The 16,062-nt window shown below is 48.9% G+C and overlaps 1 protein-coding gene and 2 non-coding genes across 3 annotated transcripts; 2 read left to right on the forward strand and 1 right to left on the reverse strand.

The window, feature by feature from the left end:
* The first annotated feature begins 77 nt into the window (after nucleotides 1–77).
* On the forward strand, nucleotides 78–2,428 carry LOC144941213 (uncharacterized). Its single transcript, XM_078867830.1, has 4 exons — nucleotides 78–113; nucleotides 277–706; nucleotides 1,651–1,737; nucleotides 2,160–2,428. Exons 2-4 carry the CDS (start codon nucleotides 301–303, stop codon nucleotides 2,426–2,428), a joined length of 762 nt encoding a protein of 253 aa, XP_078723956.1. The 5' UTR covers nucleotides 78–113; nucleotides 277–300.
* A 3,188-nt stretch (nucleotides 2,429–5,616) lies between these two features.
* On the forward strand, nucleotides 5,617–5,699 carry TRNAL-CAG (transfer RNA leucine (anticodon CAG)). The gene has a single exon. It is a non-coding gene; the product is annotated as a tRNA-Leu (tRNA).
* Nucleotides 5,700–7,630: 1,931 nt separating this feature from the next.
* Nucleotides 7,631–7,713, reverse strand: TRNAL-CAG (transfer RNA leucine (anticodon CAG)). The gene has a single exon. It is a non-coding gene; the product is annotated as a tRNA-Leu (tRNA).
* Between the last annotated feature and the right edge of the window lie 8,349 nt (nucleotides 7,714–16,062).

Here is a 16,062-nt window from a genome sequence, read left to right on the forward strand (position 1 = left end):
GACGGGGCGGGGTTATGCAAATTTGGCGGGGCTGACAGAGGAAGGGGCTGGCACGCCACCATTACGCCTTTTTCACCGGCACATCCGAGCCGCGCCGGCGCTGGGCCTTCACGGTACGGGTGATTTTCCACTGGACTTTTGTTGTCTAGTCTAAACAGAAACAAACCATAAAAACGCCCACTTTACAAGACATCTGAATCTTACTCGGGATCAAACAGGGCCCCGGGCGAGATTAATATTTTTTTTTGTCATACTTCGTGTCGGTCGGGACTGCAGTAAGCAAACAACACTGCGAGGAAGATGGACAACAACATGGCGTGCAATGAGTTGGAGGATAAGAAACAGCCTTGGGACGCCGAGGAAATCGAGGCTCTGGTTTCTCTCTGGGCAGACGAGAGTGTGCAGACGGAACTGGAGTCATCAGTGAGGAATGAGAAAGTGTATGCCAGGATATCTGCCGACTTGAAAGAAATTGGCATCAACCGCAGTCTCAAGCAGTGCCGCGAAAAGGCGAAGAAATTGAAGCACGAATACAAGATGCTGAAGAGACACAACGAGCAGGGTGGAGCGGCGGATCAGAAGAAAAGCAAATATTACCACCTGTTCGACTCGGTGCTTGGAAACAGACCGGCAAAGGTTGTGTCCGGTTCGTCAAATTCGACGGCTCTTTCACTGGGAGAAGTGTTGGATTCTCCGCAAGAATCCGGTGAGATGTGTTGCTAGATAATAGGAAAATTAGATTTGTACTCATGCAAGAAAGCAGTCACAATATCCACGATGTATTATTTTGTTTGTAACAGTACAGTACTTTATATGCAGTTCAAAGTACCGTATGTTGAACTTCGCACCGCACGAAGCCAATCGTGCTAATCGGAGGTGTAATCGGTGAAAGCGCAGCCTGCAATCGCTTGCCCATGCCACTGCTGGTGGAAGGGCCTCCACTAGAGGGAGCTTTAGATAGCCCCTCTAATAGGGTATTTGGTCTACTCTTCTCTTCCACGTTAACTGGGGGTGGTTACTCATTTACACAGCTGGGGGGACAGGAGGGGGAATTTTAAAAAAACACAACTTGGCCATCATTATTTTAACTGCCGCACCGGGGAATCAAACCCGCCACCTCTGTAAAGCCGTACAGAGCGCTATTACATACCACGTTAGCATGCAGTTCAATCAGAATGGGCAAAATTAGAAATACACCTTTGTGAGCGTATAAAGTTAGTTGGCCTCTTCTTAAAACTAAGAAATGTCACCAAAATATCACCAGACAAGAGACGTACGTAGACAACTTCACGTACGCCACCGTCCCACATCAGCCCTGACCAATTAACCGCCCATGGCCAGTGCACACGAGTCGACACTACCTCGGTTTCGAGCGATTTGGATCTGTGACGTGGAACTACAGTGAAGTTATAACATGTATGGAACGAAAATATAGTTCCAGACATACCCTCCAGATGTTGACATATCATGATACATATTTGTACTGAGGAAAATGGATTTGTCATTTCATAACTACTTGACGGCACTTTAAATTCATGACAAGATGTCATTCAGTTGTGTTTGGGGTATGGATACAATTTTAAGTGAATATGTGTATTTATAAAAATGTCTTTATATTCCCTCACCTTGATGTCCTCTTATGCACTTTAGAGAATGCATCGTCTGTCAACAGCACTTCCTACGCACAACCTGGCCCCTCATCAGCAACACATGTGACAAGTCCCAGGACCACGCAGGGTAAGCGTCTACGTTGTGTATACAAACAAGACATTTTAGATCCGATGCTGACTTGAGATTTGCATGATCGAGGTAAAAGTAAAAATGTTCATCCCTATAACTATTTAATTACGCCATTGCTGCCAGAAGGGCATCTGCTGGAGAGCTCCACAGGCTATTAGAGGGTACTATGTTTCTACCGACTCTTCTAACTCTTCCACGCTGGCCAGACGCGCCAGGAGGTTGTCTTGCCCATTGGTTCAACTGCTACGCCAGGTCGAATGAGTGACCATGGTATATTACACCGTGGCAAAGTATATTAAAAAGAGAAAACTGAAAAATGAAACTAAAAACTCTGGTATACGTTGTATTCTCCAGCATTGATAGTTATTTTGTTTGATAACGCATTGCTTCACCCCAACATGTTTGCACTTTTTTTTCAGGGAAAAAGCGAAAAAGGACAGATGCGTCAAATTCTGTCTCAGAATTTGCAAAATGCATGCGAGATTCCGATGAAAGGTTCATGGATTTTCTGCGTCAAGAAATGCGGGCCGACCGAGAGATGAAAGAGAGGCAGATGAATTTAGACCGTGAACAAAGCAAACGGGAAGCAGAGGCATCAGCATCATTAAACAGAGATTTGGTGTCATTTCTTGGACAATTAGGGCAAGCACTGTTGCCAAGGAACACAAGAGATTTTCCTTTGGATTAAAGACAGACGTTTGTTATGTCCAGAAATATGTTTGTCTCAATGTATATTGTTGTTTTATGTAAAGTTACATTCTATTGTATATTGTATCATACGTTGTTTTTGTCAATAAAACGTTTATTCATTTCAAAACTATTAGTGTTTATTCATTGGTTTAAATCAATTTCCTTAAATTAGTCATTTGAGTTTACATTGTGTCATGCAGGTTAATCCATATTACAATGATAACATACTGAAAAACATCCATAAACACGGAGTGCATTATTACAATGTGTACTACCAACGAGACGTGATACAAACCATATCGAACAATCGAGAGCACAACTTGAGAGTGGATACAAGAGGCACAATACAAATGAGACCCTCAGAAATGGCAATACACGAGGTCAATACAAGATAAACATTCAGAACTATAATATTAATTGCGTTTATCTTAGTTTTGCAAGTAACCTTAAGAAACTCCAACGGTAGCAAAGGTCCTGCCATCCACTGCCTTCCCAGCAGGGTCAGCTACAAGTCCTGCTGACTCTGCCATCGTACACATCTCACTTGCAGAGGCGTAGCTAGGATATTTTGCGTCTGGGGACGAACTATAAAATTGCCCCCCCCCTTCCCGTTTAATCACATTTTCCTATTACATCAAATAAGGAATAATTTAAATTCTAATGAAACATTATATTTAAAGAAGCAAATTTATAGAAATTATATTACATGGCTCACTCAGTCACTGTCGTAGACTGGTTGACATAGTCTACAAAAGATTAATTTTTCTTGATTTCACTGTCGCAAACTGGTCAATCACGTAATCAAAATCTGTTTTTTCCAATGTTTCTCTTTTAACGCTAAGAAGAGAAAGATCGCTGAGACGATCTTGTCCCATTGAAGCACGCAAATACGACGAAATAAGTTTCAATTTGCTGAACGACCGCTCACAGCTTGCAATTGAAACTGCTATTGTTAATAAAATTTGCAGTGAAATTCGCAAATTCGAAAATATGTCGTCTCTATAAAACACAATAAAACCAAGAAGATCTAAAGGAGTTTCTGGTAGAACTTAATTCCGGTTACTGAGCAGCATTTTGCAATCTCCAATTTCTGTGAAAAGTTCGTGGCCATTGATGTCGGTGTCATAGAAATTTCCAAAATCTACAATTTCGACGAATTGCATCGATATCTGTATCGGATAGAAGAGTTTTGACGTCCAGCAGAAATCCAAATTTTGTGTTCAGGTCTTTTAGTCGTAAAAACCGTGTTGACATCTGTTGAAGTCTATAAAATACGTTCTTCATAACGCGCACAATTTATTCTTCTGCTGAAAGTCCTGCATCTCTTGCCAGTTCTCCTGGCATCTTCCGACGTCGCCTAATTCTTCTGTCCACATCGATCCCCCAGGCTGTGCAGGACCAGGGTCCGTATTTGCTGGGCGTCGCTTCTCCGTGGCAACCCCCCTCCGTCTGGAACGCCATCACCCCGCATGCCACACATTGGCAGCTGCATTCAATCCACGCCGACTTTTAAGAGACACTTTAAGTTAATAAGTCGGTAATGAGTAAATCTACACCGACTTTTAAGAGACACTTGAAGGTCACCGATCTCTTAATGTCCCCAACATCTCTCGCCTGATTTTAAGGCGACACTGAACCTGGCGCCGTGCCTCGGGCTATTTTTGTCCATGAAGTGCTGTGCGCGTTGCAAATGACACTTATTATAGTTGAATAAGACGGGCAAAACACATTTTATTGTAGCAACGATTATAACTAAAACTCAGCATGGACAATACAATGCTGCATTCAGATCACGGTGGGCTAATTTTTTTTGGTATATTTGAACATTTGGTCAGTGTTTTTTCAATCTTAATACAACGATTATCTACACCTATTTCGTATGAAGGGACAACAATCCGTGTTATAACACTCAGGAGCCGTCCATAAATGACGTAACGCGATTTTGGACGATTTTAGACCTCTCCCCCCTTCGTCACATGGCGTCACAAAAAGTCAGACCCCCCCTCAAATATGACGTCACAAAGCTCTGCCCCCCTCCCCTCCCACAATAAAAAATAAAACATGCTTCAAATCGCTTTAAACTATTGTCATTGTAGTGCGTATTTAATGTGGCGCTGCACTCTGATGTTGTAGGAGAAAACATTTATTAAAAAGTATATTTAATCAAGTAGAACGTGTTGTCTATATTTATTTAAAGTTGCGCATTTTTATGTGACGTCACAATTCTCAAACCCCTCCCCCCTCGTCACACATCGTCACAAATGTATGACCCCCCCCCCCCCCCGAGGTGCGTGACGTCATTTATGGACGACCCCTCAGGTTAAATGAAAGTGACAAGTTATCTAACCGATAAATAAACAATTCACCAACATCTAAAAGCGATGTATCCCCTGGAAGCTTCGTGCAATACATGGAAAGTCACAAAAAGAATTGCAGATTAACGTCGCATTCATGCAAGCACCCGATGCTCCGTTTTGAAGTTATAAAATGAAACATCTTTGAATTGTATTGTTTTGAATTAGATTTTAAAAAAATCCTCATTAAAAGCTGATATCATTTTACATCTGGAAGACTTCATTGAAAACGACATTTCGTGTGAATTTTCTCTCGTCGCTAAGTAGATGGCGTTGCTGGGGGTTCGGTTCGATGCGGACTGTCACCAGTTTGGGATTGCGGGATCGAGATAAGGCGACACAGAGCTGCTGGCCGTGCGAGAAAACCGCCGTCTGCAGATCGATCCCAACGTGATCGATCGTCTGTCCCTGCGCCTCCGTCGTCCATGCAGGGGTCGCGTAGGTTTGCAGCGCCCCCTGCATGAAAACGACGGGAAGTGCAGCGTTCATCACAGATAAAGTTGTGCGCTTATATGAGTAATAGAGTATATTCTGTAGTAAGGTGTACGTGTGCATATTGCGTCACGTAATACATTGCCATGCACGTCGTGTAAATATAGTATCGGGATAGCATCATAACCGCGTGAATCACAACCACGTGCACCGACGGAGCTCTGTGTGAGAGATATCGGTGTTGGCCCTGCAGTCTACTGGGGGGCGGGGGGGGGGCTTTCCCCTTAGGGTCTTGGGCCTCATTCGCTTCGCCCGTGTCCTGTGGTGCAGCGCTGATGCCCCCCCCCCACTCCACACACAACCCTGATGTACATTGTTCTTCAGGCCGTATGGGGTAGCAGTCAGGATGGCCGAGCGGTCTAAGGCGCTGCGTTCAGGTCGCAGTCTCCCCTGGAGGCGTGGGTTCGAATCCCACTTCTGACAGCATGCTTTTTTTTATTAAATGTAAGCTCACATAAACATTGGCTGTGATTTGTTTTCTCTTTAGCGGAATGTTAGTTGTTTTTCTTCTTCACAAAATACGGAGAAATATTTTCATGTAATTTCTATACAGCGTGCAGAGATGAACGTTTTCACACCGATGTGAAAGGTTTAAATGACGCTCATCATTTGCAATGTCCGAACATTGCAATATCCGAACATTGCAACGGTCAGCATGAGAACAGTGATAAACAGCAATGATATAACACGCTTCACATGGCAGACGCTTGGTCTGTACAAACGGGACATTATCGCTTGTGGGATTATAAAGTGCAGTAAACTGTGGCGGTGAAAACTTTTCAAGGCTCAACTCTTGCGACAAACGTGCATAGCGCCCTCTGCTGCTCCGATACGGAACCTCGCGAAAACCCCACGTTTTCCTGTACACTGTGGTCCAGATGTCTTGTGACTCCCCATTCAATTCTCTAAAATGTCACATATATTTTTAAATAAGCTTTATTTAAAATAGAAATGAACACGCAAATGAAAAAATGTTAGGGGTAACTTAATTGAGGGTCACAATAAATGTGGACTACCCTTACAAGACTTGAATGTCACCTCTGAGTTCTGTACCCATAAATTGACTTTTATTTGCTCATCGAATGTAAGATTATTTCCACGAGCAGAATATAAAAACTTCGACACAACGTGGAAAGATACACCTTCTAAGAGCTATGTGAAAACAAGAGGTTTAACCTAACATTTTTCACGTGACAATCACTTCATGATCTACTGGGAAAAAATTGTGAACTAATTTAACAGGATTTAAGAGGCAAAAATAACCACGTTTAAAAACAGTTGAGCACTCATCTCGAGTGTTCTTGTGTGCACATTAAGAAATAAAAACACGGACAAGTGTATGTCCCCATCGTGTAATTGTATTGCGCATTGTAGTAGTAGTAGTAATCATAATCTTATATTCGAATAACTAGGGGCTGTTCAGGGGCGCCTGCGGTGCCCTTCACAAACATTGACGGCCTTTGGCCAGGAAAGCCACAAAAGGAATTGCACACGAACGACGCATTCACGCAAGCACCCGATGCTCTGTTTGGAAGTTTTAAAATTAAACATCTTTGAATTATATTATGTTTGGAATTAGATACAAAAAAATATTCATTTAAAGCTGAACAATTTTACATCTGGAAAACTTCATTGAAAACGACATTTCGTGTGAAATTTCTCTCGTCGATTAAGTAGATGGCCTTGCTGGGGGTTCGGTTCGATGCGGACTGTAACCAGTTTGGGATTGCGGGATCGAGATAAGGTGACACAGAGCTGCTGGCCGTGCGAGAAGACCGCCGTCTGCAGATCGATTCCAACGTTATCGATCGTCTGTCCCTGCGCCTCCGTCGTCCATGCGGGGGGCACGTCAGTTTGCAGCGCTCCCTGGATGGAAACGACGGGAAGTGCAGCGTTCATCACAGATAAAGTTGTGCGCTTATATAAGAGTATTAGGAATTGAAAGGCAATGGGATTGACGTCCCAAGTAGGAAGACCTTTTGTCTGCAGTCCCCGATATTCCATGTTGGGCGTTGGTCAGCAGAGGGCGCTGATAACGCAAGCGTTTAAAACTTGAACATTTTCACCAGCAAAATATTGTTGTATTCCTGCAAGCGATAATAACACCGTTTGTACAGGTTAAGTGTTCGCGTGTTATGCAATGAGTGGTGTGACAACCCATGGATTGTCTAGATATCACGGTTGGAGGTTTGATCAGTGTCGGTTAATTTCGACGCTGATGCGAATGCGTTAATCTCTGCATGATGTATAGCAATTGTATACATTATAACGTCAATGAAAAAACAACTCGCATTCAATTAAAGTAATCAACCACAAGTGTGTTATGGGGTTTTAATAATATTAAATAAAATACTTGTCAGAAGTGGGATTCGAACCCACGCCTCCAGGGGAGACTGCGACCTGAACGCAGCGCCTTAGACCGCTCGGCCATCCTGACTGCCGTCACCAACACCGCTCACTGTGACCCAGAGCTATTCCAATTGCAAATCAGACGGTCCATGTGCGATCGTTGTTCTGTTACATCTCGATACGCACCGTACGGCCCCTTTCATCTATCTACTGCTGGATTAGGGCCTCCCCACGCCATGTTGGTCGGAGGATTTTTTTTTACCAAACTTCGCCGCTTTGTTTCGTGAAGTTGGGAAGCATAATAACGGCGATTACATTTCAGACTAATCAACTGGAACATATGGCGATGTTAATAATAATAAAGGATTCAAACCCACGATTCCAGGGGAGACTGTGATATTAATGTAATGCCAGTAATGGGCTGAAACATATTCATATATCGAGGACTGCAGAGATTGGGCAATTGTTGGCATCGGGCACGTCGCCTGGCTGTCAGCTTCTCTTACGCTTCCGAAGGGAAATTGTGAGATACAATTTGCATGTCAGAAAAAAAAACTAAAATGTATATTAAAAGAGATACAAACTTGAGTTGGCAGCCCCTCCCAATTCAAAAGTGGTCCCGCCTACTGCTCAGGAAACTTGACCATGAGGGCAGAACATTTGAAACCGGGACAAAATTCCGATCTTCTCAAGGATTGCATTGGGAATTCCGGGACAGCCCTTCTGTCAACCCTGCCACACCGGGACGCGTGGCAACCTTCGGGGTGCATAGAGACGTGGGTGTGTATTCCTGTCCAACGATCGACTTTCATCCCAGGTCCTGTCTATGCACCTCCAAGTCAGCGCGGTTGGATATGAACGGTGCGAAATAAGTTAAACATTACATACATTACAAAGTATTCCTAATTATCACTCACATAGACCTGGAATGTTTAAACGTTGAACAAATGAACCAGCAAACGACTTTCGACCCACGAGCGATAACAGCTGTCTGCTATGTAATGCGTTGTGCAATTTCACTGTTCTGACAAAACCCCTCCCTGGTAAATATTTACAAAAAGCCATGGCTGCCAGTTTAATTAGTGTCAGTTAAACTTTTTCACACCGGTGTTAATATGTGAATCTCCTCATGCTGTATAAATATTACATTAATATCCAACACCCGCAAAAGGTATATACTGTAACATCATAAGCCAGGACCTATCCAATACTGGTTGATTGAATCCTCACGTAGACGCCAATCCTCGCTCCATCATCACGGTGGCTAAGAGATGTTAACAACCTCGCCTGGTATACAGGAGGTCGTGGGTTCTATCCCGACCCTGACGCCTGCTGCTGTATATTTGGAGTTTGCGTGTCTCTCTCTCTCTCATCATTATCATCACGGTGGCTAAGAGATGTTAACAACCTCGCCTGGTATACAGGAGGTCGAGGATTCGATCCAAACCCTGACGCCTGCTGTATATTTGGAGTTTGCGTGTCTCTCTCTCTCATCGTCATCATCACGGTGGCTAAGAGATGTTAACTACCTCGCCTGGTACACAGAAGGTCGAGGATTCGATCCCAACCCTGACGCCTGCTGTATATTTGGAGTTTGCATGTCTCTCCCCGTGGTCGCGTGGATTTTTCTCCAGGTCCTCCGGTTTTTCTTTCCACATTTAGAATCAACATCACGCGTTCGGATGAGGCTGCTATGCATTTCCACGCAATGGTAAGCCACTTCGTTGAGCTGTCACTTGTGGCCAGATCGCTTCTGAAAAAGAGCTACAGTATATCTCCATCAGTGGGCATTACCTGTGTAATGTGAGGATATATCCGTGTTGCTGATGGATCACACCTCGTTACGATGATTGGCTCTACCGGTCCTGGCCCATAGCCAATGGGGGGACGTCTAGGGGCGTGGCCCTGATGTAATGGGAAGGTGACATCTGTAAGTAGAGGATTGGGTCTGCTGGCTTTAGCCACAGCCAATAGGGGGACGAGTCAGGGGCGCGGTCCTGGGAACGTACGATGGAGTCTAGAAGATTCCATAGAGGTTAACCAGGATTGGTGGAAAGGTACCACGTGACCCGGGCATTAAAAGGGGTGGAGACGGACAACACGTGGTCAGATCTGGAACGAACGGAGGGTGAGGCCACGCTGGAGCGGGGTCCAGGCTGCCACGTGGCCGCGCGTGTCTCTCTCTCTCTCCCTCTCACGCTGTCTGTCAGAAGCGTGAAGGAGTAAGATAGGAGTGTTGTGAACGAAAGACAAATAAAGACCGGATTCCAGAAGTCGCTTCCACGACCTTTATTACATTGGTGACATAAGTGCTTCTTGAGACCGTTTGGACAATTATTAGAAAATGCCCAAGCACCTCAAGAAAAGAAACCCACCGGATCCTCCGTCGGATGAAGATGTCGAGGCGGACGAGGACGAGCTGCTGGGAGCCACAGGTCCTCTACCGCCGTCTGCCGCTCTCCCCGACGCCGCGCATCGACGACAGGCTGGCGAGGCGACGTCTCCGGCTGCGGACGAGGGGTGGCGTCGGGTGGCGGAGCAGATAGAGTCGCTCCGTGCGATCCTGCTAAATCTTGCAACGGCGGTCGCGTCATCAGCGGCCCTCGGTCGGGCGCGTCGAACTCACCCAAGGGCCGATGACCAAGATCTTCAACGGGAAACGCCGTCCGCCATTACTCCTGCTGCCACGGGGCCGCCGAACGCCATCTTGGGCGGAGATGCTGCCACGCGGCCGCCGGACGCCATCTTGACGGAGCCACGTACTGCGCGGGTAGCGGGATCTGACACGCCCGAGGCCTCGGAAATTTACCGCGGCCATCGCCTTCCTCAAATTAAAGAATTTGTCGCCGTGGGCGACTGGAGCGTGTTCATGTGGCGTTTCGAGTCGTTGGACGGAGGCAGAAGCGCTGGAGGCTCTGTCCACGCTATTGGACGACGTCTCCTTGGCAGTCTTCCGCTCCATCCTGGCGAGTAAGAAAAAGACGCTGCGTGACGCTTTCGCGGAAATGGCAGAGTTCTACAAGCCGCTGACGGCGGCTACCAGGAAATTCATGCAGCGGCGTCGAGGAGCGGATGGATCGCCCTTGGCCTACCGAGGGGCGCTGTTGGCGCTTGCCATGGCCGCCTACCCCGGTTCGTCAGCCGATCTCCTGGATCCTCTCATCCTTTCTAGAATTATTGAGTTGTCCCAGGAACTTAACATATCATTACCGGTGTGCTGCCACGAACCGCTAACGTCTCGATGGGCGGCGCGCTGTTTGGACGCCAAGTTCAACCTCAAACGCTGGGACCAGATGGCTGCATGGACGGGAGATCCTGGGATAGACGGGCCACCGTTGGGATGGGCCCCACGTCATGTCGTCCATGGCTCCAACGACTCCAGCGACGACAAGGTGATGGCAGCCGTTCCTCGCTAGGTCCCGAAACGCCGGCCGCGCGACCAGCGTGACGGGGCCGGACGTCCACGAGCAGGGACTGGGGCGGCCGACCTCTGGGCGGCGACGGCCACATGTTTTAAGTGTGGCCGACGAGGCCATTTCGCCCGGGATTGCTGCTGCCGACTTCAACCTCCTCAGCTCCCGTCGGGCCGACTTCCATCTCCTCCATCGGACGCGGATCCACGGCACCCTCGGGCAAGTCAGCACATATCGGACACCCGGCAGGTCTTGACACATCACTCATCCACTCGCACCCATGTTTGCACTCCTGAAGGGAATTGTGGGTCACCTGGGTCGATGCCACACTCGGTTACACAATGGAAGAAATTGGCTCGAAGGGTGGTGGCAGCCGCGTCGGGGTCCTCGACGGTACGGGGTACTATCGATGGGATCGTATTTTGGTGGACACCGGCGCGTCTGCAACCATCATTTCCGATGTTATTTTTCATCTCCTGTCCATTCCTACGTCGCGGATCCGACCGGCTAATGATGCATGTGTAGTGTTGTACAGACGGACTCTTCAACGTCTTTTGTAGCACACACTTTTATTAACACGATCCCTATGCACTGAGGGATATACGGTCCCCTCACCCGTTACACTCAGAACATACAAGCCCCTGTACCCTACAGGCTACTCAATATCCCGCTCTTTCAGTGTCCTCTGACTGGATCTAGGGAGATGTCTCCCGACCACTGGTTACACTGAACCCTAGCCGTGATAAGGGCTGGAGGGCTTGGTCCAGGGTCCTAAGCTTCTTCCGCTGTCTTGGGTCTTCGTGTGGTTCAACTCCCCGAGAGCTCTGAGCGCTCTGGCTTTATACTTGCTCGTGGCCGGGTTGTCCAATCCCCGGCCACCTTGTGGAACCCTGTGATTGGTCGTTCCCAATATGCTTTTCGATCCCAATTCACCCTATCTGACCCTGACCATTTGGTCGCGCGGGAAAACCTTGTTTACGGTCAGCTCTCACAGCTTGTGAGACCCTGACCGTTAGTTTGAGCGGGAAAACCTTGTTAACGATTTGCTCTCCGAGTTTGTGAATATCGAGTGGGTAACTCTACTACACATGCGTTGCTGCGAATGGGGGTAGCATGGGTATTTTGGGGCGAGTAAATGTGCGCATTGCTATAGGGAATATCACCGCGGTGGGACCAGTTTTGATCTCGCGTTCATTGGCCGTCCCATGCTTATTGGGCACCGATTTCCTTCGTCGGATGCCCGTTAAAATACTCGTCGATCAAGGTTGCTTGGAAATGCCAGGGGGCCGTAGAATGTCCTTCCTGCCGTCGCTGCTGGGCCGTTTGCCCCCAGGAAACGCTGTTAACGCGATTGTTGCTGTCACGGTAGAAGTACCATCAGGCTCACAAATGCTTATTCCACTGCGTTACCGAAAGCGGTTGGAAGCCGCGGACGATGCGACCGGTGTGTTTTTGTCCCCGTCGAACTCTGTGGCAAAATCCTTTTCTCTAGTGGCGGCTCAAACTATCGTTCGGCCTGGTCAGGCCCCATTTATACAAGTGTTAAATGGGGGCCCGGACCAGGTCGTCGTCCCGGCTGGCTCGGTGTTGGCTCACGCCACTACTGATTTCACCAGCTTTGAGAGTGACCAACCCACAAAAATGGCCGCTGGCTTGCCTTGTCGGCCATGCAGCGGAGCGCCTTGCATTCACTATTGTCGGAGTACGCTGACGTTTTCAGTAAAAACATTTTGGATTTGGGCCATACCTCGCTCCTGTCGCACCATATCGACACCGGTGCGGCGGGACCGATTTGTATACACCCGCATCGCATGAGCCCTGCAAAAAGGGAACACGTGCGTGCCGCGGTGGACGACATGTTGGTGGCCGATATAATTTCGCCGTCCAACAGTCCTTGGGGCGCGCCGGTCGTGTTGGTTAAAAAGAAGTATAGCGGAACGAGGTTTTGTGTAGACTTCCGCCGATTGAATAAGATATCCGTGGCAGACGCATACCCCTTGCTACGGATGGACGCTTTGTCGGGGCAAATTTCTTCTCTACCCTCGACCTATCATCTGGGTTTTGGCAGCTCCCCCTCGATGACGCGTCCAGACCGAAAACAGCGTTCCGCACGCCGCAGGGCCTCTTTGAGTTTAACCGCCTACCTATGGGCTTGAATGCAGCACCGGCGATGTTCCAACGCCTGATGGAACTGGTGCTAGCGGGGCTGCAGTGGGAAATGTGCACCTTCGAAGAACACCTCCAACGACTGGAGACTGTCTTTCAGAGGATGCGGTCGGCTGACCTTAAATTTAAACCAAAGAAGTGCCACCTTTTGCAACGATCTGTCCGCTACCTGGGACACATCATCAGCTCTGACGGTGTGTCCACGGACCCTCAGAAAACGTCGTGTGTCCGAGAGTGGCCCACGCCCACTTCAGTGGGCGACGTATGGCGGTTTATAGGGTTCGCATCCTACTATCGACAATTTGTTAAGAATTTCGCGACACTGGCTAAGCCGCTGCATGTTCTGACAGGGAAGAATTAGAGATTTAAATGGGGCCCGGAAGAGGAGCATTCTTTTCAATCTCTCCGGGATCGCCTGGCCACCGCTCCGATATTCGACTACCCAGACTTTTCCCAGCCGTTCATCCTTGACACGGATGCTAGCGACATCGGCATAGGGGCCGTTTTGTCGCAACGGAAAGACGGGGTCAAGCGAGTGGTGGCATACGGCAGCAGGGGTCTGTCTCCTGCCGAGACGCGCTATTGCGTGACGCGACGGAAATTGCTGGCAATCGTCCATTTTGTTCACCAGTACCGGCCGTACCTGTATGGAAAGAAATTCCTCGTGCGCACTGACCATGCTGCCTTGCAATATTCTTTGAAATTGGAACAACCGTCCGGTCAATTGGCTCGGTGGTTAGAATCGCTGCAGGAGTTTTCCTTCAATATCACGTACCGCAAGGGTACTCGCCATGGCAACGCGGACGCTCTCTCTAGGGTGCCCGCGACTCCTCCCTGTGCCTGTCTGACAAGTACGCACTGCTGTGCGGCGCTGCCTACCCCGCCCTGTCCGGTCATGGGGCGATGTCAAAGGATGAAGGCCAGGATGTACCCGTTGGCGCCGACAATACGCTGCATTTGCCGCACTCGGTGTGGCTACGCGAGCAAGATGCTGATGCCTCTTTGGCTCCACTGCGGGAATTGGTCAGGAAACCGAGATCTCATTTGGCAGGATGGAAATGGCAGTTGTTTCGGGGCCAGGCGGGATTACTCACATGTACGGATGGGGTGTCGGACCATTCACGCCTGGTTGTGCCGACGTCCCTTCGCCACGATCTGATCCGCGCGCTGCACGCCGACAAGCTGATGCACCTTGGCGTGCAGAAAATATTGGCCGCGATGCAGCAGGATTTCTTTTGGCCAGGCATGACAGCGGATGTCACTAACTTTATCCGGTCATGCCATGATTGTGCGAAGCGGAAACCGCCACGTCAAAATTATGTCCCGCCCCTACGATCGACTGAGGTGTCCCGTATTAATGAGCTGGTTGCTCTGGATATCCTGGGCCTGTTCCCTCCATCGGCTAGGGAAAATAAATACCTTTTGGTCGGGGTCGAATACTTTTCTCGCTGGCCTATGGCCTGGCCTCTACCTGACCAAACGGCCTCATCCATCACCGAGGCTTTCTTGAATGGGTACGTCATGGATAAGGGAGCACCTGAAGGGCTACTCACGGATCAAGGACGTAACTTCTCCTCTAAATTGCTCAAAGACGTGTGCTCTGCTTTGGGTACAAAGAAAATCCGCACTTCCCCTTACCATCCGCAAATGGATGGGATGGTGGAACGATTTAACCGCACCCTTTCGGCCATGCTTTGTCACACGGTGAGTGAAAAACAAACCGATTGGGACTTGCACATACCGGGAGTCCTGGCGGCATACCACATGGTTCCGCACGCGTCCACAGGATATTCGCCATTTTTCCTGATGTATGGCCGTGAGAATGTACCCCTGATTGATGTGCAACTTGGTGCAGCAGGGAAACAACCGTCCCCTTCCTTGCCTGACCACGTGGGACTCGCTTAAACGGGTTACGGAGGCACGAGAGGCCGCCAGATGTGCGACGGCCCGTACGCAGGCAAGGAATGAGAGGTATGCGTGTCGATCGCGAACTGACATGCCTTGGTCGGTGGGCGATATGGCATGGCTACATTGCCCTCAGGTGTCAGTGGGTACGTCCCCTAAACTGCACAGGCCTTGGCGGGGGCCTGTGAGGCTGGTGGACATTCGGAATCCCCAGAGTGTTCGCATCCAGTACGGCCAACGTCGTTGGTATGTTCATTCGTCGCGGCTCAAGCCCTATGTTGACCCGCGTGCTGGCCCTTCATCCCCACTTGTTGACCTGCCGAGGTCTGGCGTGCCGATTGTGCCACTTGCCTCGCCGATTGCTCCTCAGCGGGGCTGTGTTCTACCCCCTGTAGACGCACAGGTTTTGAAGGACGACGAGACCCCGGACGTTCCACCTCCAACGGGGCCTATCCCAGACACAACGGAAACCGAAAATGCTTCTTCTTCTCCACTGCAACCACCTCCCACTGAACAGTCGGCGAGACAACCACGCGCGAGGGGAGGAGAGGGTCCGGCGTCACGTACGCGGTCGAAGTCTCTTCCATTTCGCTAATACTTTTGTCCTTGCGGTCTGTCGCCCTGGTGTTACTGTGCTACAGGGGCGCCCTAATGTATGTCGGTTGTTTAATGTTTTAATTCCTCTGCGCGTTGGCGCCTACTCCCCATACCTTGTTAATGCGTCATGGACGCCCTAAGATGTTATTCAAAGGGATTCGGGCTGTCACTCTTTTCCCAGCCGAGACGGCTGACTTTTACACGGGAGGGTGGGGGGGGTGATGTAATGTGAGGATATATCCGGGTTGCTGATGAATCACACCTCGTTACGATGATTGGCTCTACCGGTCCTGGCCCATAGCCAATGGGGGGAAGTCTAGGGGCGTGGCCCTGACGTAATGGGAAGGTGACATCTG

Source organism: Lampetra fluviatilis, chromosome 24, assembly GCF_964198595.1.
Source record: "Lampetra fluviatilis chromosome 24, kcLamFluv1.1, whole genome shotgun sequence".
NCBI classification, from domain to species: domain Eukaryota; kingdom Metazoa; phylum Chordata; class Hyperoartia; order Petromyzontiformes; family Petromyzontidae; genus Lampetra; species Lampetra fluviatilis.